Source organism: Motacilla alba, chromosome 19 (genome assembly GCF_015832195.1).
Source record: "Motacilla alba alba isolate MOTALB_02 chromosome 19, Motacilla_alba_V1.0_pri, whole genome shotgun sequence".
NCBI classification, from domain to species: Eukaryota; Metazoa; Chordata; class Aves; order Passeriformes; family Motacillidae; genus Motacilla; species Motacilla alba.
This window is the reverse complement of record NC_052034.1, coordinates 5,926,098-5,953,357: the sequence shown is the minus strand read 5'-3', so window position 1 is coordinate 5,953,357 and position 27,260 is coordinate 5,926,098. Positions and strand designations below refer to the sequence as shown.

The following is a 27,260-nucleotide window of genomic DNA, read 5'->3' as shown; positions in this document are numbered from 1 at the left end:
GTCACTTCTAACCCTAAGTGACCCTGGGAACTCTGCTGTGTGCCCAACTCTGCTGTGCTTGCTGCTTCACAGAACCCCAGAAGGGTTTGGATTGGAAGGGACCTTAAAGAAGGGTCAGAAGAAGCCCACCTTCCCACACACACCACCTCTGATTTTGCAACGTGGGGAAGGATTTGCAGCAGCTGGGATCATTTCCAGCCAAGGGGAAAGAGCAGAGGGTTGAAGGGCTGATGTTTTTCCCACACCTCAGCTTCAAAGTTTTTGGTTTGGACCATAGCACAGATCTATCAGCAGGCAGACACATAAGCCTGAAACACCCTCTGGATTAATTCAATTTTCCACCTAAGAGAAGCCTGCAGCCCCTGAGGAATGCACAAACACCAAGAGGCTCTACCCAGAGCCTGACCCTCCTGTGCCCTGGCTGGGGAGCACTCTTTGGGATCTGCCCTAACCCCAACATGGCACAGCCAGCCTTTGGGAGGTCCCAGATTGTCACAGAAAGGCTCACGGAGCACTAGAAGGCATCGTGGCTGGAGGAGATGAAGTTTCTCAAGGAGAAACCAAAAGACAAGCAGGGAGCTCAACCTCCTTTTTTTCTTTTTACTTTTTTTTTTTCTTTTCTTTAATTAATCATTCCAGTCACTGCTTGTTTTGCAGAAACTTATTTTCGGCTGTGGCAGTGGGATTTGCCTCCTGCTGCTACGCCCAGGGGGGAAAGAAACAGCCCAACTTCTCTGTAAATCTGCTCAAACCATTCAGCTGAAATCAGAGAAAGCTCCTCACTGCCTTAAAAATTAAAAAAAAAAAAACAAAACAACCAAAACCACAGGGTAAAGCCTCACTGTTCTCTGGGTGCATGTGCAAACTCCCTAGACAGAAAAGTGCAACTGTTAACTTACCAACTCTCACAAGAACGTAGTTTGATGTGAAACAAGAAATACAACTTCTAAAAATAATCAGATGAAATAATCAGCGTCGCTTTTGCTGTTTTCTCAGTTCATCACTCTTGCTCTCTGAAGCAAACCCTCACATTTCACAGAAGTGGCTCCCAATATCATGACCTGTCCCTTTCTCTGGAAAACCATTCTCCCAGTCGATATTTGGCTTTTTAGGATACTCAGAAACGCTGGCAAGCCTTTCTTATTTCTCCCTTAGGACCCAGATTTTGGATGTTTTCTCTAACCCCATTTAGCATCAGCCACAAATGGTGATGCCCAATGGGGTACTGAGGGAATAAGGGGGCTGCTGCTGCTGAAAGGCGGGCATGCAAACCCCTAACTTCCCTCTGACCCTGACCGTGCCCTGCGCGTTTATTAATTTAATTAATTTAATTAATTTAATTAATTTAACCCTTTGACGCCGCGCCCGCACAGCCTCGCACCCCGTCCCCTTGGTACAACCCCCCCGCCCGCTGTACCTTGGCACGGCCCAGCTCGCCTCCCGTACCCCCCCGCTTCCCCAGCGAGTGGTAGGCGCCGCGCGCGCTGATTGGCCGCCCGGCCCCGCAGTCCGCGCGAGCTGCGGGTGCCTCAGTGTGCGCGCGGCCGGCGCGGCGGGCGGGTCGGTCCCTGCGCTCCTTCCGCTCCCTCCGCCCCTCAGCGCCGCCGCCATGGCTTCGGGTAGGTGCCGCCAGCCCCGCCGGGCTCAGCGGGCAGCGGCGGCTCCGCTTCCCGCCGCCGAGCGCGGGGGCGGTGGGGCGCGGGAGGGCGGGCGGAGCGAGCGCCATGTGGCGCATGTGGGAAAGGCCGCGGCCATGTTGCGGGGGACGCGCCCGCTTTTCCCCTCACGCCCCCCCCCACCCCCACCCCTGCGCTCGGTGAGGGGGAGGGGAGCCACGCCCCCGCCGGTGGCCCCCGCGGGCACGCCCCCCGCGGCCGAGGCCACGCCCCCTCCCCGGGGAGCCCCTCTGCGCGAGCCGCTCGGGTCACGCCCCTTTAGGCGCGGGGGCGTGGCCTGGCGGGCGCGCCCCCGCCCGTGTCGCAGTGGGGGCCGTGGGGCAGGGACCCTCTGGGGTCTGGTGCTCCGATGATGCCTGGGGTGCGGCTCCCCTTTTGGGGTCTAGGCCCCCCGCCGCATGTGTGAGATCCCCCTTTAGGTCGCAGCCCCCACAGAGTGAGGTGTAGACCCCCTTTTGACTTCCCAGTGTAGGCCCTCCCACTTTGGGTCGTGTATCCCCCGTGTGTGGGATGTGGGCCCTGTTTTGGTTCGTGTCCCCCACTTTTGGGTTGTGTCTCCTTCCCCCCGGTGTGAGATGGAAGCTCCCCCTTCTGAGTCACAGCCCTTTCCCTGTGTGGACCCCGACTTTCGGTTGTGGTTCCCCCACACCCCATCCCGGTGTGAGATGGGGATCACCTTTGGGTCGTGCCCCTCTCCCCCTTTGGATCAGCACCCCATGGGAGCCAGGCACCCCCTCCCTGGGATCTTGCCCCTCTTTGCATGGGAGATGGGAGATGGCATGGGAGATGCCGTCCCCACCCCGCGGCAGGGGAGCCACCTTTGTGTCCCGGTATGTGCTGCCTCCGCGGGGGCTTTAGCTGAGCGCAGAATCAGGATCTGTGACCTGACCCAGCCCGGCTTCCCCCGGCGCCTCTCGGAGCACAATGTGCTGTTCTTGGCCGCTCCCCCGGCAGTGAAGCCCGGCTAGGTGCGGGTACGGCTATCCCGAAGTGGTGGGAGGAATGCCAAGGCTGCCCGTGCTTTGTGGAGTGAGCCATGTTTTGTTGTGGTCGAGCCATTTTGGCGTTGTCTCGTGCTGCGTGTGAGTGATAGACAATACAAACAAAGCAAGGGCTGCTGCAGGAATCCTTTCATTCCAGGAGCAGTTGTGAACCTGGAAAAGCAAATGTGTCCAGAGATATTAAATGAGTCCAAATCACAAAATTTTCTACTAAACGAGCAAAGCTTGGCAGTAAATTGCATCCACTTCCCCCCCATCTGTCAGCTGCTGACCAGTCAAGCACCTGAGTGTCTCCTCTGTTTTTAGTGATGTTCAAACATGAGGTTCTTTTGGTTTGGAGGATGCTGAGAGGCACTGCTGCTTCCTTATATGAATTACTTCGTAAGAAAATCTCAGTTTTCAAATGTCCACAGTAGATTGTTCTGTCTGGAGAGGAATAAACCCCCTGAGCAGTGCAAGGTGATTTGGCTACTACATCCCACTTCATCAACAGGAAATCTTTCCATGACCTTTTTAAACATTCCAAAAAAAAAAAAAAAAGTCAGTGTAAGAATTTCCAGAATAAACTGTTATTTCCAAAAATCCTTACAGGCTCTTGCCCCCATCGAGCCCACGAAAATAAATTGATCAGAAGTCTCTTAAGAGGTCCAGCAGAGGATGTAGAAAATTGTATAAATAAAGGAAATTCCTCTGCTTGTGTGTTTTCGTATTTCACAGGCTCCTTATCTGGTTGCTTTCAATTTTTTTTCCAAAATGTTGTGATTTGGTGGAAGTTTGTTAAGGAGAAGCTAAGGAGGTGAAATGCAGTTCTTAAATTTATAGCTAATCACATCCTTACTCAAGAATTTTCTGATACTACCATTAATATTCTTTAATTAGCAGTATTAATGGCATATAAATGTTGGAGTTAAACCACAAACACGTTTTACAATGATTTGTAAAATCATGGTTACCTATTTAATAGTAATCTTTGTGATCATTTAAATGGAAACTGTAAAAATTTTACCTTACCCCTTAAAAACAAACTTGAATTGCTCCTCCACATTAGGTTTTAAATTGCTTTTCAATATGGAAAAGCAATGAAATATTTATGTAGCAGTGCAAAAGGAGAAGAAATTCACGTCTAAGTGAAACTGCTTTATAGGACATGTGAAATTTAACCTCCTTTCATCTCAGGTTATCATTTAGCAAATGTTTCTGTTACAGAATATGAAATTGGATACTTTGTGTTGCTTTGAGGAGATAGTTGCCGTTAAAAATGCTGTTTGGTGTGTGAGTATGTGGGGTGGTGCCACCCTATCTCACATCCATCACCTCAGGTGATGCCCTGTCAAGGCTCTGCTTCAGGGTCTGTAACCGGGGCGGGATTGGATTGATGACCTGCTGAGGGAGGTGTGACGAGCAGATGCAGCAGTCTGATGAGCGTTGTGATTGGAAAACGGTCACGGCCATTTGTGACATTTCCCCTGCCTTGTAACGAATTCTCAGTGTCAGCGTTTTAGGCACTTCTGGGGACAGAGGCTGGAGAGAGAATGGGGGGGAAGGGTGAAACTGGGGCTGAGAAGCTCCTGATAGATTTTATTACACCGTGGCACAAAAGTATTTCTGGAAATTCTTGAAGGGATTGGAAGAGAAAAATGGCAGGGCTCATCCAGCATGTTTGGGTTTTGACGAGGAGGTGGCAATTTCAAGCAGGTTTGCTCCAGCCTGGGAGGGGAGATGGATGGAGCCTGAGCAGTGCAGAGGCTGGAAGGGCACGGGGCAGAGCTGGGCCTGGGCTGGATGTGGGGCTGCTGGAGCAGCGTGTGTGCTGTGTGCTGCATCTGTCACGTGCTGCTCAGCTCTCAGCTGCCTTCTTCCTCTTGCACTAGGAGCAAAGGGAAGTGGTGGCTCCTCCATCCCTGGTTTTCCCTCTCCCATTCTGCCTGTGTTTGTGCCTTTTAGCCCAGCAGAGCTTTACAGAGCATCCCAAAAAGGGGTTCAGCTGCACTGACCTACTTAGCTTCGCTTGATTAATTAAGCTGCTGCATTCTGCTCATTGATGATGGCATTGTACTCTGTAGCCATTGGAGGGGTTGTACAGTTCTGGGCATTTGAAAAGACTCCTTTAAAGCAGAACTCAGATCATTGGAAAGGGATATTTCCAAGTGTGTTGTGTCCCACACCCTGTGCTGCTGTCATTCCAGTGTTCATATTTTCACTTTTGTTGATGAAGAGGAAGCTTCATTCTGCAGGGATAGTAATTGTGATACCCACTGTACTTGAACCTTTCTCCCTCTCCCCAAATTTTCTCCTGTAGGAAGTAGAGACTAAAATGTTCATTGGAAATTCACAATATGACTTATTTGTTTTTCTAGATTCTGGAAGTTACAGTCAGTCTGGGGGCCAGCAGAGGTATGTGAGGATTCTTGTTTTGCTGTTAGCAATTACATCTGCAGACTAAAAGACCATTAGGTATTCCCAGCATGATGACCGATTGTTCAGGGTAGAGTATTGATAGGTTTTTGGAATTAAGGATGCAGAAAGCTTGCGCCTGGGCCTTTCTCAAGATGTCTTATAAAACAAAGAGAAATCAGTCTGTATTCCTGAAAGGAAGACAATAGTCATGTGATGTAAATGGATGTAAATTGGAATGACATCTTGTAATAATGAGAACTTTTGAAATGACATGAATATAGAGCAATACTTTTCATGTGATTGCCTTAAGCTGTTACTAAGGTTTTAGCCAAAGGTTATGATATTTGCTATATGGCCCAAGGCTGCAGGGCATGTTTTAATCAGCGAGACAAGTGTTTTTATGGAAGTATAAAAATCACGGCTAGTGCTGCCTGTGCTAATGAAGATCATGAGGCTTTGTGCTTGTAGCACTGCCTGAGTTTGGGTTTGTACCTCAGTATGGTGAGTTTCAGCACCTGCTTCTTCTATCAGTTCATCATGGCTTAAAGTGGCAGAATAATGAGTAAGTATCATATAAAATTACAGCAAACCCAGCTTTTGTGTACTTAAAGTTCATATTTGAAACGCAGCAGAAATGGAAATAAGCTCTTCTGGCTTCAGTCAACATTAATTCATTGATGCAGTTTTAATATGCCTGGAACTGCAGTACTTGGATTAAACACCTATTTTGGAATGAAGAGAAACTTAGAGACACCAAAAATACCTTTGCTTTCCAGCCTGTGTGGAGGGCACTCTTAAGCATTTCCTAAATGCATTTTTCTCTTCCAGCTACTCGTCCTATGGCAATCAGAGCAGTCAGAATTATGGACAAGGACAGGTATGTTGAAAAAAACGTTGTGGCTTTCAAAGCAGATGTTCCTTGAGTGAAAAAAAATTGTTCCTGGGCCAGGAAGAATTCCAGTCTCAGCTGTGCTTGATGTTTGCAGTTGTGTCTAGCCAAGGAAAACTGTAATTTACTGCTGTGGAAGTTACACTTATTTGAGTACATTCTTGAAATTACAGGGATATTCTGGTTATGGGCAGAGTGGAGACAATTCCTCCTATGGACAGAACTATGGAAGCTATCATGGGAACTATGGACAAAATCAATCAGGTTTGGCTAGCTTGTTACATTCATTGGCAGGATTTAAAAGGTGAATATTGACTAAAAATTGTCTTCCTCCATTTGCAGGTTATGGACAAGATTCCCAGGGATATGATGATGAATCCAATTATGAAAGTCAGAATCAGAGCTCCTACAACCAGCAGTCCTATGGCAGCCAGGGGCAGCAGAAAGGGTCATCCAGAGGGTAAGGAGGCAGAGTTTATCAGTATCTATTTAAAGTATTGCCTAGTAGTTGTGCATTCTTAGTTATAAATAATAAATAGAGCTGTAACATATTTCTTGCTAACATTGCTGAGAAAAAGACAAATATTTGAAGATCCACATCCTTGAAACATGTCTAATGTCTGAAAGGAGGTACAGGAAGAATATTTCTTTATGTAAGAAGGATGGGTGTAGTTGTTTTGAGTCAAGCTGTATGGGGACCTGCACTTTAGAAAGTCTTTGGATTGTGGCTACAATGAAGAATAGACTTGGCGGAGTGTTTTGATTAGAGAAGGACCTATCAAATCCCTCTGCAGTCACATTCTTTTGTATAAACTGACAGTGCTCTTTTATTAACTTCAAATAAGCTCTTAGCAAGGGAACTCTTAGCTGCTCTCAGATTGCAGACTGCTTATCTGGCTCAGAATGCCTTTTCTTGAAAGAGAAAGGATTCAGAAATGTCACATAAGAAATTTATTTTGGTTTTCCAACCAAGTAGAGTTCTCAGAACACGGTGGGTTTATATCCTCATCAGAAAATTAAATGTGCACATGCATGCTGCATTCTGTGCTACTGCAAATGTATTTTACTTGGGATGTTGTATTGGGTTCAATTTCAGGAGGATTAATGATACAGCTTTGAAAGTATGTTGGAAAACACAACCTAACTTCCCAGAATGACTGCAAAGGCCACTTAGTGCCAGACTGCCTCCCCTGTGGGCTTTACAGGCTTTGTGCCTCCACCCCAGGTCACTGCTTGTGTTAGAGCTTTACTGAGGATCATCTGACCTCTTTGAAATACTCTGCTCAGTACTAAACCTTATTCTTGTGTCCAAGATCCAAATGGTTTTGTATTTTTTGCGAGGTGATAAAACAATCTGGTCTTGAGCAAACCTCTACTGGAATTCTGATTTTTGTAGTTCCTATTATAAAACATTTTAATGTTAAAAAAACCCCTTAATCTGCCAGCAGGAGGTGCTTTCATTCAGATGTCATTTTTGCTTCCATAACAAAGGCAGGTACACAGTTACGGGTTGTTTTGCTTTGTTTTCTGAGTCTTTATTAGAGCTGTATAGAGGCAATAATGTAGTTTTTAACTCTGTAGATGTCCAGTAGAATAAAAATACAGCACATAGGTTCTCCAAGAATTTGTTTGTGATCTTGAAAATGAAGAAAAGACCTTGAAGCTAAGCTTCTCAATGTAAGGTTGTAATAAGTAAGGAGAAGCTGAGAAATTAAATGGTAGCAGCTTTGAAGAGGGTGGCCACAAAACTATAGCTATCACATCCTAGGGGAGGGAAGGGAAGACAGCAAATAGTGGATGCTTTCAGCTGTGCTTCCTTTGGTGGTAAAGGTGTAAAGGCTAAAGCAGAGCTGACTTTTTTGAAGGGAAGATAATAACAAGAATCTTCACAAGCTGTTTACCACTGGGATTAGCAAGGTTAAAGCTGAGATCTAGGCTAGAAGTGGGAGAGAGCAGATTAAATGGTATTTACACAGATGGGATATTTTGGGATTGGTTAGACCCAATGCACTGCATCTGAAAGTGCTTTGAAAAGCTGCTGGAAACTTCCTGGAGGCTCTTGTGGATTTTTTCCCTTTTTCTGAGATACTTTCACTAGCAAGTAAGATTGCCAGAGACCGGAGAGTAGCAGATCTAGTGCCTCATCCTTCAAAAAAGGGTGGAAACAGGGAGGGAGAAGGGAAGAAAAGGTGGTAGAGGTCAGAGATTCTCTTCAGTTACTGAAAAAAATAAGACAGCTAAGGCACAACTAAGTACCTGGGGGAAAACAAAGGAATGAGTAACAGCCAGTGTTCTCTGCATGCAATTTATTTCTCATAAATCTATATTATGCCTTGCCATGAAAGGCTAAGAGAACTATTGTCTCATATATCTAGATTTTCAAAATACTTCCATTTCTGCTTCAGATGCTGAAGTAGCTTAGGCAGGTGTGTAGGTGAGATTCCCTTGTGGTTGCTCTAAAGTTATTAATCTTAATCTTAGAGAAGATTTATGGCTCCCTCTTGGGATGTGGAGCTGCATTGTGTTGGAGTGTCCTGGATGTGATCCTGGCCAGTGTTTCTGATGAGGGCTGCTGGGATAGTGTAGATGGCACTGAAATGAGAAGAGCCACAGGTATGTTACAGGCCCTCAGAACAGTTAGAAAAATTCTTGATAAATTCTAGAATGCCCAGAAGAAGAGAGGTTGCCATTCTGTGAAAGCAAAATTTGGGGATTTTTTAGGCAGCAAGTCTCAGCTGCACTATCCAGCATGAGCACTGAGAGTCCAGGGGGAAGGATTTGGTGTTCAGCAGGTCACAGGTTCTCCATCAGCCATTGATGGTCCTGGGGAGAGGGGGGAAAGCAGGTGTTGGGCTGTGACACGTGAGAGCAGTGATGCTGCTAAGTTACATCATGAGGTGACTGCGATTAGGAAATGGTAACAATGTCATGAATTTGCAGCCGTTATTTTGCTCTCTGTTCTCTGAACATTTAGCTATTAATTCAAATTCTGTTTGTTTTAAGTGGAAGAGGCTCTTATGAACAAAAGTCAAACTATGGTCAGCACCAAAGCTCTTATGACCAGCAGTCAAGCTATGGACAAAACCAAGACTCTTACGAGCAGCAGTCAAGCTCCTATGACCAGCAGTCGGGCTATGGCCACCAGGGCTCCTATGACCAGCAGTCGGGCTATGGCCACCAGAGCTCTTATGACCAAAAGTCAGGCTATAACCAGCACCAAAGCTCATATGGGCACTCCCAGCAATCCTACCAGTCTCAGAAGGGAAGCTATAGCCACAACAGCCAAGGTAAAATTGACAGCTTGAATTCGCTATTGGCTAATAAAATGGAGCAGAAGCTCTGTGAAATGGTTGGATTTCCTTCTGCAAGCAGTCGATTTGATGGATACTTAAATTCTTTTCCCTGTTGATATTCTTGGCGGATGTTTTATTTGTTAAGACTTTCAAAACATTGTAGGGAGATTAAAATCTCTTGGGGCCCCAAAATGGTTGCATTTAGGTGTGTTAGAACAGCATTGCAGAGACTCTGTCCCTGAGTTGTGCAAATTCTAGATGGATTTTTTTTTCCCCAAGCTATTTTGAACCCTCTTCCTGCACGAGGGTGACATGTCTTGATCAGAGCTTCTGCACTTCCCATTCCAGCTTTCTGCTGTGTAGGTGAATTGTGAGGTGGAAGGAGAAGTTTAAGATGAATCCATTTTTTTGCATTAAGTTCACACCAGCAGCACAACCCACTCTATTTATCCTTGTTCTGTCTTCAGTGATGTCTTTTGCAAACTGGGAGGACTGTATGGAAATCAAATGGAGAGTGTATTATAGACAATATATGTGTTTAATGTTTGGAAAGTGGAGTGGAATTACAGAGTGGTTTTTACATTTTGATACACTCAGTGACCCTGGAAGCCAAGGGAGGTAATGGAGCAAAGTTTGGTTTGTTTTTTTTTTTTCCTTTTTGGCACAATGTCAGAGAGATTTAGGAGTTGATACATTTCAGATGTAAATGGCAGAGTTAATGAAGAGGAGGTGGGGATTCCAGGGTGTGAATTTTCTCTGTGCTGCAGTTTGCACTGCGATTGACTCGTGTTTGGTTTGACTCCTCCTCCCAGATGATCGCCGTGAAAAGAGCAGGTATGGAGAAGATAATAGAGGATATGGCGGGTCACAGGGAGGAGGTAGAGGGGGATATGACATGGATGGAAGAGGTCATATGTCTGGATATAGGTAAGTGATCTCATTCCAGTGCCTGCAGCTCCTTACCCTTGTTTCCTATTATTTAGCTGCTTCTCATTTTTGTTTATTATATGTCTGTTCCTAAGGTGGTTCAGGTTTAGATTTCCAGAACAGGAAGGTTTCTAAATTTAAACCTTTCTGCACTGCACAGAAATGGGTTTTGCCTAGGGGAACAGCTTTTAGATTCCCATAGATTGAGGCCAGGCATGTGATTATTTTGACACACAGCTGCATTTTATTTGCATGAGTTGCAATACAAAAACTGCCCCAACCCATCACTTGTTTTCAGTGATGAGAAAACCTACAGCCAATGATTGAGAAAAATTGATGAAATTCATACCTAAGGTAGCTCACATTTTACCAGGGAACTATTTTGGCCTTGAATAATTTAGTAGTAACATTATTTGTTCTTTGATGTTTTTTTTTTCAGTTTAAAACTTCTATTAAAAAGCACATCTTTTATTATTGATTTATTTGTCAGTCTGAACACGTTTATTTTGGGTAGATCTGAAATACTAACAATGCTGTCACCCCTTTCCCCATTGCCTTAGGCCCTGCGCTGTCAAGAAAATTTATGCACATATTTAATTCTGTGCTTGCAGATGATCTCATGCTGAGCTCTGCAATTGGGACCTTGGCTTTAAAGCCTACTGAATTAAACATATGACTTATTATTTATTAATAACTCACACAACTGGCTCCCCTTTGTGTCCCTCTGCGTGCTTGGAGGTGCAGAGGGCTCACTGATGCAGGGCAAGAATGTTGAAGCTTCCAGGGAGCTTTGAGGTGCTGCTTGTCAGCACCACTTACCCTTCAAAATGCTGCACAGCTCTGGGTTATTCCTAAACTCCAGATGAAAAACTCGAGAATTATGCAGTGGTTTATGTTGGAACTGATCTGATTTAAATCAAATAATCCACTACTTGGTTACTTTTAAATGTATTTATTTTTAAATCATATTTAAAATCTGTCTGCTTCTCCTAAATTGTACTTAATGGCTTGTTCATAATGATGGAGGAGGATCTTACCTCTTCTAATTAGGTGTGGTAGCACAATTAGAAAATCATATTAGTGTTATTTTATGTTTGCTGGGGTTTTATGTAATATAAACTTAATGCATTTTTCTGTAATATTTTATAATAAACATAAATTTATATACTATAAACAAACATAAATATATATAACAAAGAATTCTATAATATATAGTACCTCACATAAAGCAAAAATAACAAGCATAATAATTTCTAAGTTAATTTTAATTTTCAGTTAAAATGGAACCTTTTTTTTAAAATTAGATTTTCTCTGTGCATGAGGACTTCCCATATTCCTGTGATAAAAACTATTAAAAAAAAAATCATAGCTTAGCCCTTTCCAATAATAGCAATGAATGTGAGCTTCAAAAAACACACTGCTGGGAGAGTTTGTCACTTTGAAACAAACGTGGGTCTGTGCAAGATGAAGCCAAATGTGTTAATGTCTGTGAAAATAAAGCCTCTTGCCATATTTTTCCAAAATGTAAGGAAACCTTTGCTCACACATCCGTGTAGATCATGGAGCTTCACTGAGCTGGGAAGCCAAAAAAAGGGAAAGAGGGGAAGTGAATGAAGGAGTGGAGGAAAATTCAGGGAAGTGGGAAGGCATTTATTAGGAATTCTGTCTGCTTCTCTTAAGTGATGTTGGCTTTAATGGTATTTTTTGTGGAAATTTTCTGGATCTGCAGTGTCATATATCTTTATTCAGCCTTTTTGCATAATTGTGACAGGGGATTCTCCTTCTGACATACACATTTTACCAGACATGCTTATTAGAGAAGTCTAAAAGGTTAAATTAAATACCAAACTCTATAATGAAGGGGAAAATAACTTGTAATAAGGTAAGGAGTCACGTTTAGTCCTGTGAAAATGTGGGGTTTAAGGGGTTCTTTGAGGGGGGATTATATTCTTGGGATTCTCTTATTTATGTTTATTTCTTGGGGGAAGATATGTGTAGGAATATCAGGTTGATCTTCAGTAGCCACCATTTTGAGTTGTTCTGATCCCCTTTTAATGCTAAACCAAGAAAATTCCATAGCCATCAGGAGATAAAGTATCTGTGCAGGCAGGATTTTCAATTAAAGATGCTGTAATCACAGAATTCCAAAATGGTTTTGGGTTGGAAGGGACCTCAAAAATCAACTTTTCCCTCCCTCTGCCATGGGCAGGGACACCTTCCACTATCCCAGGGTGCTCAGAGCTCCATCCAGCCTGGCCTTGAACAGGGGATGGATTAATAATGTAGGTTTTGACTTTTACAGTGCTTAGAAAATAACAAAAATTGTTCCTTGACTTTTCAAACAAACCAATTCCAAATGTGAGACCACGATGAATGGATCTCTTGTTCTTAGCTAATAAGAATTCTTCCTTGACTGGCATTTAGATGCAGGGAGAAGCTTTAGAGGTGTAGTTTTATTTGGAGAACCAGAAGAATTTGGACATGTCCTGGACTAAATGCTTTCAACACTTATTTTTCTTTAGAGTCTGTGTAAAGTCACCCAGCACTGAGAAGAAAATCTCATTGCAGAAATTCCTGTTCACATTTCTTAGCTGATATTAGTCCAGTGAGGAACACATGGTTTGTTATGTGTCAGAAGTTCACATTTTAGTTTTAATAACTTAGAGTTTCAGAATTATCCTTGAGATTTTTTTAATGGTCTTGAATTGCATTTTTTTGGATTTTAATAGAATTTCCCCACCCTGTTGTTTTGAAGCTTGAAAAATTGGTGATCTCCCTAATTTTTATTCCGGCTAAGAAGTAAAATATTTCTCTTCATAGTTAGAAGAGTGTCATCTTTTGGTTAGAAGGCAGGAACAGCAGGTCTTGAGAATGCAGAGTTTTAATTTAGGACACTCACCCAGGCTTTTTAGAGTCCTCATCTGAAAAACAAGGAATTAATGGTTACTGTGGCTGGGGGACTGGATTGTTTTAAGGCTGTAAGTGGGAAACACAAGAGCAAACACAGCAGGTGAGAGGAGCTTTGCTTGTGGCTCTGCTCACACAGCCTGTGCTGGGGGAACCACAGACACGCAGTTCAGAAAGGATTTGCCCTTGTGTTAGGATTTGTCATAGAAATCCTGACTTTGCTCAGCAGAGATTATTTTTTCTCTCTCGTGCAGATTCATGGTGATCTACTGGAAACACAAGCTACCTTATGTTATAGCAGCTTAATTTATCAACTGTTAGGAGTGGGAATTAGTGTGATATAAAGAAACTGCAGCATAGTGCAGGTGTGTTTTACAAGTGTGGTTTGTGTTCAGAATTGATATTTTGACTTGTAACAGATATGCTTGAGCTTAGCCTTATGGAGACTTTGGGAAAATGTGAACAGAGGCAATAAATATAATCAAGGGAAAAAAAACATCTGGCAGTGACTGTTGGTGCACTAAATATTCCTTTCTTGTTTGTAAAATACACTCTTAGGTGTTAGGGACACTCTTGGTGAGACAGATACATGCTGCAGGCTGAATTTGGTCCCTGAATTCTTAGCCCTGCTTCTGCCACTATCTGGTACTTGCAAAACTGCATTTCTTGTATGTTGAACTCCCCATATTACCAGTACATTGTTTAAAGAGATGTTCCCAGCTGGATTAGCAATATCCAGATAAAGTCCAGTTACAGTCTAGTAGGGGATGATAAATCTATGATTGAATATGGGAGAAATGAGCAACTGAGGACTTGAGGCAGCAAGTTGACACAGCAAGTGGTGCCTTGTCGTGTTCTGGCTGCCTGCAGTTCAGCCTCTTATTTGTTATCTTAGTTGGTGGCACTGCTGAATTTTGACTGCCTGTTCATGTTTCTGACACAGGATATTAAGACTCCAAATTCCATCTGTCTCCCATCTCTGAGGTCTGTGTGCAGGCCTGGTAAAGCAGTGGGCTGTGAATGCTGCACTTGTGTTTTCCACATGTTTTATGCCAGTAATGTGGGAACTGATTCTGTTGCTGAGGTTGAATTTTGGGTCTCAACGAGGGGCAAATCTGAGACTGTGGCATCAGCTGCTTGCAGTTTCTGTGTTGGACTTGCTGCAGGGTATCTGCCTGATCCCAGGGAATCTTGGCTAGCTTTGCCCAGCAGTTGCAGGAAGGTAACAAACTGCAGCTTCCTAAATCACGTATCAAATGCCACATAAAAATGCAGGAAAGCATTAAACCACTGTCAAGGTGTCTATCAGTAGATTGTTCCAGATTTTTGTTGGATTGGTCATGTGTGACTAAGCAGATGACAACATGCTGAGGCATACTTGGGCAAAAATGTATTTCTGTAGACATTAATTTAAAAACTAATTAAAATTATTGCTTGCTCTCATTAGTGCAGAGTGCAGAACTGCCGTATCACAGAATTAAGGCATTGGACTGAGACTTCCTTTACATTTTGTATCTTCAACTCCTGCTTTTCAGGATTATGGTGCACACAGTTTCACCCTAGCATCCTGCAAAACCCTCACTTCCAGCAAAATCCTGGATGTGTTGACACAAACTTACTTTGTGTAAGTTGTGTAAGTTTTCAGATTGTTGGGTTTTCTAACTGCCATACACTTCCACATCAGAAAACATATTTGTTCTGGATATTGCTGTCCTGATGAGCTGGGACCATAATCTGGGGTTGGAAAATTTTCATAACATTTAGATGGTTGATATTATTTACTGTTGTTGTTTCTGAGTTAAAATCCCAGAAAAACAGGCATCCTACTAAAAATTGTTGTGTCATAATGAAGTTGGTTTTTTTTTAGCTGAAGTGAATTGGAGGTGGCAGAAAGGTATTTACAGTAAATTTTATCATCACCATTGTGTTTTTAATCATCAGTCCTTGAAAACAGACAGCCTTGAGTAAAGAGCAGCACTGATGCTGCATGCAAAATCTTTAATGAGCAGAGTGAATGAATGAATAAATGACACTGCAATTTAGCATTCCGATTTCTTCTGTGGAACAGCAATAAAATCTGCAGCAAAAATTTATTTTAAGAAAAGCCCCAGTAAAAGTGATATTGTCTGTTGTGCCAAACTGTCCCAGGTGTCAGTCACCCTCCAAAGAGTGTCTGTTAATCCAGGTTTGATAATAACCTGGTGAAACTTTATTTGGTCCTCACTTTGGGCAGATTTTCTCTCATAAATATTAAGTATCAGCAGCTTCCATTTATGACTTTCCATTTGCTGTAACAGATGGACAGAGTGCCAGAGAAATGACTCCCTAATTTTACTCCATTGCCTTTTGGGGGGTGCTTGCGTGCCCTGTTTGGACTGAGGCGTGAGCAGACAGATGGAATTAACACTTGCAGTGATTTCTGGCCACAGAGCCCTTTGGTGAAGAGGCACAATAGCTCCAGAGGCTGGAGATATTTCCCTGCAGCAGGCTTTGAGCTCACACTGCCTTTATCATGGTGAGGAAGCTCTTGGGATTAGGTGATCCTGTCTGATTTTGAGGTGGCAGCTGTGTCCCTCAGGACGAGGAGGGCAAGCAGGCAGTCGTACATGGAAGTATGAGAGAGTCCTTCTGACATTTGGTTATTGAGTTTCTAAAAAACCCCATTTTTTTTCTGACAGCTCTGAGTATTGATTATCTTGTGTTCATGACATGGATGCAATTAAAAATGCTGCTGTGAAAAATCCTTCCAGTACAAACCTATCCAGTGAAAAAAGAGTCAGGGTTTCTTTTCATGCACATAATTGGAGGCATAACAACCTGTTTTTAATCCCCTTCTAACCTTTGAAAATTGATGTGTGTATTCTCTTAACTTGGTCTACATTTTGTGCCACAGGTTTCAGAATGAATGAAATAAAACTTCACGGCCTCTGCTTTTGAAGCTCACATACACACAAACCTTCTCTGTAATGCCAAGTGCTGTAGTACAGGAGGTCCCCACAGAGCCTTGCTCAGAGAATGGCTCATTCTGCTAATTGATCCCCTCAATTATGAATGCATAACAATAGAGATTAATTTTAGCTCTTTTGACTTCTAGGGAAAGTACTAATTATTCCAAAGTAGCAATTACATCTACAATTAAAGCCCACATTAATCTTCATGAAAATACCATTTTTGTTTTAAACCCCAGTTTTGAATAGCTGTTATTTTGGCTGATGGGATGGGAGAAAGTATTGAACCAACCACATGTGTATGGGTTAGTTTAAAATACTCCTTAGGGCTTGTCTTCTCCAGTGCAGCACCCTGAGAGATTTTTTTTTTGGTAATTTAATCTTTGAACATGAATGGGTAGTGAGGAGAACGTAGACATGGTGCTTTAGCTGCCAGACAGTAATTCTCAACTTGTCATCAGTTAAACTGTAGATTGAGCCTTGGGCTCAGCACGTAGAGACTTAAGGAAGAAATCATTTCTTCAATTTTTCCTCTGCAGTGGTGGTGACCGTGGTGGCTTCAAAAATTACGGTGGTAAGTGCCGAGTATCCAAAAATGTTTCAGTGGAAATTCTTTATAAATCTAAAAGCCACCAATATCTTGTTACTATCTAGTAGAAGCATTATAGAGTTTTGGTGAGGCTGGTGTGTTCACGAGTTTTAATAGCCAAACTTGTAGCAATAAACTGGATTTCTGCTTTGTCAAATTGCATGAGAGAATTTGTGGAGACAGTGACGTTCACCGGATTTTTTTTTTCTTTTCTTTTTTTAATTTTTTGTTACAAATGCTTCTTAGAAAGGTACTAGAGGTAGAAAAAAAAAAAGTGGGAAACTGCTTGGTGATGTGACAACCAGCATTTGCAAGCAAACACCAGCACAGCATCAGTGTGGCAACTGCCACATGCTGCAAGTTAAAGAACACGTTAACGTCCTACAGACACCTTCTGTTGAACGTTTAAATCTAAATATTCTCTAAATCTCTGGTGAATGTCTTAGATCTTAGATGCATTGCATACATTCTTTGTATATTTTCTTGTTGCTAAAAAAGTCGCTTGAATGTGTTGTGCTAAAAATAGCCTTTTTTCTTTCTTTTCTTTCTTTTTTTTTTTTTTTTGTCAAACCCGTATCATAGGTCAGAGGGATTATGGACCGAGATCAGATGCTGGTAAGGAAACAAGCAGTGAGTGGGAGTGGATTGCAGCTCTTAGGTCACTGCTTTTAAAATGTTTGTCTAGAAAGATGGATGTGGCTGCAGTTCCCATGGCTCAAGAGAAACCTAGCTAAAGCATGCCTTCCTTGAAAGAAATAGATTTAATTCAAGTGCATGTGAATTTTTGGATGTTAATGCAGCAAGTAAGAATTTCCTGTTGAATTTTGAATGTGCTTGAGCCAAGCAGCTGCTTTCACTGCCATCACACTTCTGCTAAGCTTGTGTTATTTAAAACACACGCTGCTCTGGTGGGTTGGGATGCCCAGCTGCATGAATGTTGGGTGTAAGGCAGGTCAGCTGTCCAGTGTACTCACTTGATGGTGTTAACCTCAAAATTAGACTCCCTGCTCCTCTTTTATTTCACACAACATGTCTCTGGGATTTAAGGGTCTGCTACTGAGCAGTGCAGAGCTGAGCTCAAAATATTGCTGCAGTTGCTCCCTCAAAAGCACATGGTAAATGTAGCTTAATTTCCACAGATTCAGAGTCTGACAACTCTGATAACAACACCATCTTTGTGCAAGGACTTGGAGAGGATGTTTCAACAGATCAAGTGGCAGACTATTTCAAACAGATTGGTATCATAAAGGTATGTGAAATGGGAAGTCATGGGTCAGAAGGAAGGGATCTGGTGGAGCTGGTGGACTGGACATGTAGTGGTATCATTCAAGGCAGAGTTCTTTCTGACTCCCCAGAAGTTGTAGATAATATTTTATCTGGGTTCCCTGCTGACAGCTCCTTTGTAAGCTGGCAGCACTAGCACCTTTCTCCTAGTGACATTTAGATTGCATTGTGTCTCTTCTTTAGTCTTTATAGCCCTGACACTCTATCCATTGTGCCGCCCTCGTACTGCAGCACCTGTGCCTCTGTTCTGTGGCTGCTGCTTCTGATTCTGCGATTCTAAATTAGGATTTTGTGCACTTGACCTCATTTTTTTTGTTAAAACTGGGCCCATCATTACTTCATGGAGAGCTCCAGTCAGTATCCTTCAGCCCAATCCCTCTGTTTCTGCAGGCCAGCTCCAGGAGAATATTCTCACTAAAGATACTTAATGTTACAGTTTATGCTCTGAATTAATTTCACCAGTGTTTCTGCTATGCCAAGTGTACAACCTTTCTTTTCAGACCAACAAAAAGACTGGCAAACCCATGATAAACCTGTACACAGACAAGGATACTGGCAAGCCAAAGGGAGAAGCCACGGTATCTTTTGATGATCCTCCTTCTGCCAAAGCAGCAATCGACTGGTTTGATGGTGGGTGAGACTTACCTGTTCCTTTGGCCATTTTTGAATCTGACAGGCAGTGGAAGAAGCAAATCAATCACCTTCTTGGAGGCCCAATGCTGCTATTGATGTAGGTTTTGGCTTGGGTTTTTTGGTCTTGTTTTGGGGGGTTTTGGTTAGGGTTATAGTTTATTTTTTCCTTAAACAAAGAGCTGTATTTCATGGTTTCTTGTGTGTGTTGGATTTCTCTCATTTCATTGAACAGCAGATAGTGATTTAGACCAAAAATGTGCAGTGAAAGTGAGTGTTTGCTGCTGTACCTCAGTCACCCATGCACAAGGTGCAAGAGGTGGTGTTTGTATCACTTCTTGTTTAGACCAACAGAGCTGTAATCTGTGTTAGCAGCTGGAGGGATTCCCTACAGTCTTGCATTGATATTTTTAGTGTTGTGGGAGCATTCTTAGAGTTTGGGAATGGTTCTGACTGTCTTGTGCTGAGTGCTCTGTATATACACAGTGAAAAACAAGGTTTTCAAATTATGGATTTATCCCAGAAATATATTGATGTAAAACTCCACACACTGCAGGAAATACAGTGACACTCTTGTAATAAACTCAAGGGGGTCAGGGAAAAGTACCTTCTTTTGTCACCTTGTGTGTTCACAGAATTTTAGTGATACTGGGTAGAAGCAAAAGGTCATGCTCTGCATCTGGTGGGAAATGATACTGTTTAAAAAATTGGCATGGCGTGCTTGTCTGATGTTTGTATTTGCTAATAAAATGCAAATTGACTTTTGTTTAAGAGGGTAAGGCAAATATGACTATATTAGGCACATGTGCAGTGCTGTTTGTCTGTGATAAACATTGGATCTATGAAGAATCCAGGCACTGAAAATCATGAACTTTATTTAAATAGACTTAGGAGTTAGATTTTGGGCTGGCTGTTGAGTGGTACAAAAGCCTTGTTGCCTTGGTGGAATTCAGACATCCAAACTACTTCCCCATGAGCATGGCCAAAAATCTTCTAGATATTCTTATGTCTTTAAGTTGCAACTTACAGATCTCATTTAAACTAAAATATCAGTGGGTTTGTGGAGAGTTTAGCAAGTAGATCAGGGTTTCCATCTCACCTTTGGACCAGTGCTTTCAAAATCAAGAGATTTCCTGCAGCTTCCTTGTGTCTCAAGAGTTTTGTGTTCAGTCTGGGTGTGCAAATCACTTCTGCTCTGCTGGGTTTGCTGCTGTGTTGTTGGGAGCTGTATTTATCCTTTCTCTCCTCCCACAGGAAAAGAATTCAATGGCAATGTTATCAAAGTTTCTTTTGCAACCAGAAGACCTGAATTCATGAGAGGAGGTGGAGGTGGCGGGCGTCGAGGTGGGACTGAAGTCTGTAGTTTTTGCACAGTTAAATGCTTTTTCACTATGATTGATTTATTAAAGAGAAATTGACTTTGAAGCAGTGATTCATCAAATATATGAGCCTTTGGGATTCTGCCAGGAAAGGGAGTAATAAGGATTGAACCCAGTTAAGTAAACTGAAATCTGTAATCTCTTCTGCACAGCACAGAATTTATGCTTTCCTTTAGAACTGGAAAGTCTCCAGATCTTGTCTCAGCCTTACTTTTAAAGAGAAAGTGTTACAGGGATGTTGAGCTGTACCATCCCCACATAGAGAGGGGGAATTCCCAGTGAGTATTTGCTTGTTACAGCAAAGCTCTGAGATTCTCTCTTTCCAGCTGGGATAAAGCAGGGTACATAATTCAGCTGCTGCTGATGTGGAGCAGCAGGTAGATTTCTGCTTCCTTTAATCAAGGCTGGATCAATCTCCCTGATGCTCTGCATATACAGTTTTGTCAGTAATCCACTGGGGATTCATTACCATTTTCCAGGAATCACGCTTTGGGCAGTGACTGTCAACAAATTCTAGTTCTGAAATCAAGCAGTTCTGTAGGCTGATGGAAAAGGATTCTTCAACAACTTCACTTGGTATAAAAGTTCTTAATTTTGTGATGCAGAAAGCAATAATGTTGTCTCTGTGCCTGTGTCAGAGGTATCCTGGGATTAATCCAGACATCTTTCATTGTCAAGTTTTTGTTCTGTGCCTAAATCTGACCATAAGTGACTGTTCCTATACCTTGTTAAATCTTTCTGAAATTTTATTAATGCATGTAGTGGGTTGGTATTTACCCAGTGGCAATTCAAGCAGATCAGGTTTCCCTTTACTGCTGAAAAAGAATTTCTAATAAATAGTGGGAATATATTTGCATTAAACACTCCTTCCACCTGAAAAGTCTGTCTGTCACTGAGGGTCTGAAGGCAATGACAATCTTTGATACCTGTTTGTCATGTGCAGTTCATAAAACTTTATTCTGATTATCATTTTGTCTGCAGGTTCACGAGGTGGCTATGGAAGAGGTGGGGGCTTCCAGGGTAGAAGTGGGGAACCCAAAAATGGTGATTGGGTTTGTCCTAACCCGTAAGTGTCATTTTAATTGGGATGGGATGTTTCGTGTGTGCTTCACCATCACAGCTCAGTCTGGGGAATCCTTGTCCGTTCCAGGTCCTGTGGCAACATGAACTTCGCTCGCAGGAATTCCTGCAACCAGTGTGGGGAGCCCAGACCGGAAGATTCACGTCCATCAGGAGGTGTGCAAAACCAGCTCCACCTCTTAAATGTTCCAAGTGTTCATTCATCTGCATCTTTCTGAAGAAGCTGATGGATTTCCATGTTTTTCCCCAGATTTCCGTGGTAGGGGTGGCTACGGAGGAGAGCGGGGCTACCGAGGGCGCGGCGGCCGAGGCGGCGACCGGGGAGGCGGCTACGGGGGCAAAATGGGAGGAAGGTAAGAGGAGCCTTTGCCCTTGCCTGGCTCTGGGATTGATGGGGACTGTGGGAAAAGCGTTGTTTATGTGTGCAAGTACAAGTGCCATAAAAATATTAACTACAGACAGGAGCTTCCAGAGAGAGCCACTCAATCTGTTGAGTTTAGTGAATGTTTCTGGATGAGGCTCTCTATAAACACAGAGCAGCACGCAGACGTCAGAAATGTTTGACTGAGGAGACTGTTTGTTATTTGCTTCTTTTATTGCTTGCTTAGAACCTTTTCTTTCCCTTTCCAGAAATGATTTCAGGAATGATCAACGCAACAGACCATACTGAAGACCACTGTGAATGTTTTGTTTGTCTTCTTGATGCGTTTGATAGTGAAATTGCCTGCAGCTTCACCCATGGCCTCTTTCGATAGTGGAATTGAGTGAAACTAGATTTTTATTTTGGTGGGAGGGACTGGGGTGGTTTGGGAGGATTTTTTTTTAAGCAAGACATTGAAATTTAATCCTAATTTCCACATTCTCCTCTTTTCTTCCCCCCCATACCTTTTCAACAGCCCCTAAGAAGGAGAAGATAAACTGTAAAATATTGCCAAAATATGAAGTGTTTTGTAATACAACAATAAATGCTGATTGTTTTATTTGTGAAATCCTACTGTTTCACAATTACTTGAGTTGCATGCATTTCCTTACATATTCCCAGTGTTCCTGGGGTATGGGTTAAGCAGTAAATAGGCACTTGTTTGGAGTGGCACTGCAGCTCTGACTCGAGCTCTGTGTGTTCTGCAGGCAGCTCAGTGATGAGCCTCCTTGCTGTCCATATCCTCTGCCCTGGATTTGCAGACTTGTCCCCTGCTCCTTTCCTTTTTCCCTCTTGTGGTGCCTGCAAACCTGCTTTGGTTGCCCTGTACCCTGAGAGGAGCAGGCAGAAGCAACGTGAGTGTGTTCTGCTGCTGCCAGGGGGCAGAACAGCTCCAAATCCAGGGTGGGATTTGTTACATCCTGCTGTACTTGCTGCTTTTGGAATGTGGGTGATGGAAGCAATTGCTGTGTGCAGCTGCTTCATCTTGGAGGTCAAATGCAGGTGAGGTTCAGTAGGTGCATTGTGAGCATTTGGGATTGAGCTCTGCAGCCAAAGGAGAGGAAAGAAGGGAGGTTAATTATCCCTCCTGCTCAGACAGGTCACTGCAGAGGTGAGAAGGTGGCACTGCCCCAGTCAGCTCATGGCAGTGCTGCCTCTGCATCACGAGCCTTTGAGAGAGAACCTGGGGCTGTCCAATATTCCAGTGGGCAGCACTATAAATACAGCTCCTTGGGGGCTGTGGTTACACCTGGGTGAGAGCTGGGCCATATCTCACTGAGAAATGAGCAGAAATGGCTTTTGTTAAATTTATGAACCACCCCCCAGCTTGGTGTGCATTGATGGTCTTGGTAAAAAGTTCAAACCAGCATTAGCCAGGGTTGTAAATGTGGTGACTGCTGGGCTTTTTTCAGGTTTCTCGTGGAAAGCATTTGCTGTGTTAGAAAAGACATTTGTCACAGATTATGGGCAGATTGTCTTCTTGAAACAGTGGATTTTGAGCTATATGTGTACTAGTGTCAGTATAAAACCCAATGTATGGCCTGTGAGGGTTCAGAAAGTTGATGAATTCAGTATCTGTTGTTTTGCTGGCCTAGAAAAGTTGGATGCTGGTGGTTTGAAGCTGGAGTTACTGCTTGGAGGGAAGAGCTAGAGGGTGCTCTTGCCCGCTGCTGTGCTGGCAGATGCAGGAATGGTGCCAGCTGGATGGGATGGAAGGAAAGCAGGAATCAGGCACTGAGAACAGCCTCGGTGTCCCTGCTGAGGTCAGTTCCCCAGCAGAGCTGGCACCTTGCACTGTACAAACAGCTCCTGAGGGTGCAGCTGGAGCCCTCAGAGGTGAGCACAGAACTGGGAATGGCTGAGCTGAGCTCAGCTGAGCAGAACCCAGGGCTGGTGCAGCATCACCCCTCTGCTCCCTGCAGTTCCCTCGTGGGGCTCTGGCTTTTTCCCTCCTGGAGAAGGGCTCGGTGGCTCAAACAGCTGGTGCTTCCAGCTTTGGGAGCAACAGTTCTGGCTGCCTTTAATGCCAGCTCAGCTTCCAGCCCTGCTTTCTCCCCAAGGCTAAGAGCACTTTCCTCTTCAGTCACTGCCCAGGATTACCAAGTAGATGAGTCTTTGAACGAGCCACAAAGCTGGAGCTGTCACCACCTTCTCAGCTTTTCCAGCCTGGCAATGCTGCTGAGCCCTTCTTGTTTATGTTCTGTTCTGCTCTGGGGCAAAACCACCTGAGTTCTTGCATGTGTTTAAGACACTTTCAGCAGCTGGTTGATCTTTCAGGAAATCACCAGGACAGAGAAACTGTACTGGCTTGATGGCTGGTTTTACTTGCCCTTGGTACAGTGAGAGTTAAATTAGCTCAGAGAGGCCTGGGAAGATGTTCTCTAAAAAATACAAACCCAGCTGATGGTTTAACTGTGTCACTGCCCTCCAACTGCTTCTGCCAAGTCCTTTGGTCGTGCAGGTTTTCTCCACAGCTGCCTAGACTTTGCCCAGACAAGCTTTAATCAAAGTTAAAAGGAAAGTAAAAAACTTTAAAAATATAGTGTGTTAAGGATTGAATTAATTGTAGTTCTTCTCAGTGCTGTTTGAGGATTTGGTAGGACTTCCTATAAAAAAATCCAGACTAAGGAGGGATAGGACAGTAGATCTGCCCTGTCAGGAGCTGGAAAACCAGGAGAATGTGTCTCAGCAGAAAGGAGCAGTTTGGGTTGTTCTCAGCATAGCTGGGAGCAGCTCTGCTCTGCTGCCTGTATCTCTATTTACGCTCCATCTTCCAATAGTACATTTCTTAGTGGCAAGGGTTTCATTTTGGAAATCAGTCCTGTGTGGAATGCTGGTGGTTTATTTATAAAAACAGGTCTAGCACTTGCCAAGCTCAACAAGGACTTGGTGGAGAAAAGAGGGATGCCAGTGCAGGAGTGGCACGTGATCCTTAGAGAGCTGAAATGCCACTCCGATATAAAAATAATAGCTAAACAATTTCAGAGACAGACAAATAGTTTCCATGCTGGGCCTCTGCAGCCAAACCCACCTCACCCTGAGAAGAAATGCAAGTTTAAGTTGCTCAAATACCACAGTCCTGAAGAGAGATATGGGGGCAGTGACTGAAGCCAGTCTCTCAAGTCTCCAGGGCTTTGAGGCCAGGATCCAGCCAGTGCTGCCTTGCCTAATCTAGAACTGATAATTCCCATTTCCAGGGGAACAGAGCCCGTGTGATGATGTCCCAGCAGATGCTGCTGCTAATGCTGCTGTAGCATTGCATGTAAAGCTGTTGTAATAAAATACAGCTGCCACAACACACTGAAAACTGATTTAAGCTCCGCTTTTCATACCAAGCTGATGATGTTTGCTGGAGCTCAGGTGCCACCCTGATCCTCGAAAGTGATGCATGGTTTTGGCTGTTAGCCAAGCAAATAGCAGTGAGATTCAAAGTGCTCCAGCAAATTGGTGTGTTTGTGGGAGGCCTCATCAGCTGGATGCAGCTTCTTGACCTCATCGACTTCCAGGAACTCCACACACAAAAGGTAAAGCCAAGGGAAGTCTGTGCAGACTTTGCATTTTCTCTTTAACATCCTTGTGGTGTCTGTTCTTGGCTCTGTTTGAGACAGGATACTGGGCAAAACAGACTTTCTAACACATTTTAAGGATACAGCAAAGCCCTTTGACCTTTGAGAACTTACTGTGCACGAATGAAACACCCAGAAAACAGTGCCTGAGCAGAAAAGCTGCACTCTTGTGACAGCCCAAGGAGCGTTAAGCTGCTCGTGCCTTGGTAAAGAATTTGACTCCTGCAGGCTGGGGTTGGGAGGGAAAGCAGTGACTGTGCCTGTCTGACCTGATCCAGAGTCCTGGCTCTGTCCGCTTTCCAGCAGCAGGATGAGGGTTTTGGGCATTGCCTGGCACAGCACACACTGAGCCATCCTCCTGCTGTACAGCAGCAAACATCTGAAGAACGGCTGTTCTTGAGAGGATGAAAGGGAACAACTTGAACCTGTTCTCAGCGCAAAGCTTTAGAGGTTTTTGTAGGTTCTTGTGCATCACATCCAGCTTGGGTAGGAGCTGCCACAGAGGAGTAATGGGGTTGCTATTTGCTTATCTGTTATGATAAACACTCAGAGCTGCCCGGAGAAAGCTCACGTCACAAGAGCTGTTTCATAATGTTTCTTTAGGAGCTCTTGGATCTCACCTCAGACAGGGATCCACTGGTGCTTCAGCTCTTCTCTCTGCAGTGCTCAGCTGCTCTTGGTGTGCCCCTGTGGACAAACCAGCCTCCCCCATTGCAGACCCCACGCCTGTGGTAATGGCATTTAGTTCTCTGTGATGTTCACAGGTCAATATTCAAATGGTATTAAATTAGGAACACTCTGGATCTCTGAGCCGAGAGGTGTCTTTGGGAAAGGGTTTGGAAATTGAGCTCGGTGAGTGCACTGAGATCTTTTGAGTTAAACTCAGGGGAGGAGTGATTTTCTCTAGCAACCCAAGAAATCAGGAATGATTAGGCAACCAGGCCTTGTAGGGATCTATTTATCATGCTCTTAGTGAATATTTTACTAAAAGACTTCATTAGTTCTCTGCCACAGGCTTGACTTGTCAGGTTTCAGTTTTGGGGTAGAAATTACAAGGATTGAAACTTTTATTTTTTTGCCCCATTTCTGATCTTCCACCTAGCACTGTAAAAGCCGGAAACCTGCTCACCTTTCCATGAGATAGTATTTCTGTTCCTGATATTGCTGTGATTACAGCAGCTGCATAAACATCTTTACACTCCCAGCCAAAAGTCTGCACAGAACTGTGATTTGGCATCCCCAAGGCTGGGCTGAATTCTTCTCCATCTGAATGCCAAACCCCTGAGGACCAAGGCAGCAGCCCCGGGAAATGCCCGGTCGGAAAGCTGGCGGCTCCGGGGGCTGCAGGTGCCCTCCCAGACGCTTCCCCACATTACAATGAGCAGAGGAGGGAGTTTCCTGCTCCTGCTGGAGCCCAGCCAGTCACTTTCTCATCATCCATATTCTTAAGTGGAAGAGCAGATGGATCAGTTGCTTCCTAGATACGACGCAAACACGGATGCATTTGCAGACAGAGCTGCTCTTGTTTTGAAAGGAAGCGCGAGACTGACCTGTGTGAGGAGCGGCCATCCCTTGGCTCTCCCTCCTGCCAGGGCTGAGTATTCCCCTCACACCACCCCTCAGGCTGTGCCAACTGCCCACTGTGCTCTCCAGCAGCTCCTCAGTCAGTTCTTACTGGCCCAGCCACAAACCCTTCATTTCTCCCATATTTTTTATCATGTAGCTTAGTGACTTCCCTGTTTTTCCATGCTATGTGGATCACTTTTTCTCTCCTCCAAATCCTGCTTCCCTTCCCTGCATCCCTGTCCAGCTGTACAGCAAAGTGTCACAGGCTCTCTCTTCAACTCTCTTCAAGCTGAACTCAACAGATGCTTCTGTAACTTCGGGTTTTGGCATGATTAAAAAGTGGAGGAAGGAGCCTGGGAGCTTTAAAATAGGTGTGGGGTTGAAGCTGGCATGAAAACAAAAGCAGATACAAGTCACATCCTATTATTTTTTCCCCTTGAACCAAAGCAGAATCAAAACATCCTTTTGCTTTAATCAAATTAAAACAAAATAGTCGAACAAAATACTGCCGTGAGTAAACAGAGCTGTTGACTTGTCACTGCAACCCTCAACATCATCAGCTCTGTGTGAGAGCTGTGACACTGACACAGCAAACAGCCCCTCCTTGCCCACGGGCCACCACGTCCCATGCCTGGGAGGGAAATTTAAGCAGAAAGAGTGTAAACCAGAATGCTGAGGGTGTAAACCACAGCCGGGAGTGAGTGGTT

The 27,260-nt window shown here is 43.9% G+C and overlaps 1 protein-coding gene across 2 annotated transcripts; it reads left to right on the top strand.

Moving 5' to 3' along the window:
- Window positions 1-1,498: 1,498 nt before the first annotated feature.
- On the top strand, window positions 1,499-21,989 carry TAF15 (TATA-box binding protein associated factor 15). Of its 2 annotated transcripts, XM_038158117.1 has the most exons (16): window positions 1,499-1,619; window positions 5,035-5,071; window positions 5,903-5,951; window positions 6,137-6,227; window positions 6,306-6,423; window positions 8,967-9,250; window positions 10,069-10,183; window positions 16,578-16,612; window positions 17,210-17,242; window positions 17,767-17,876; window positions 18,412-18,541; window positions 19,796-19,885; window positions 20,902-20,986; window positions 21,071-21,156; window positions 21,251-21,353; window positions 21,631-21,989. In XM_038158117.1, exons 1-16 carry the CDS (start codon window positions 1,610-1,612, stop codon window positions 21,668-21,670), a joined length of 1,416 nt encoding a protein of 471 aa, XP_038014045.1. In that variant the 5' UTR covers window positions 1,499-1,609; the 3' UTR covers window positions 21,671-21,989. The 2 variants fall into 2 exon arrangements, with proteins under 2 accessions (XP_038014045.1, XP_038014046.1); XM_038158118.1 differs by lacking the exon at window positions 16,578-16,612 and having other exon boundaries at window positions 1,532-1,619; window positions 6,137-6,423.
- The last annotated feature ends 5,271 nt before the right edge of the window (window positions 21,990-27,260 follow it).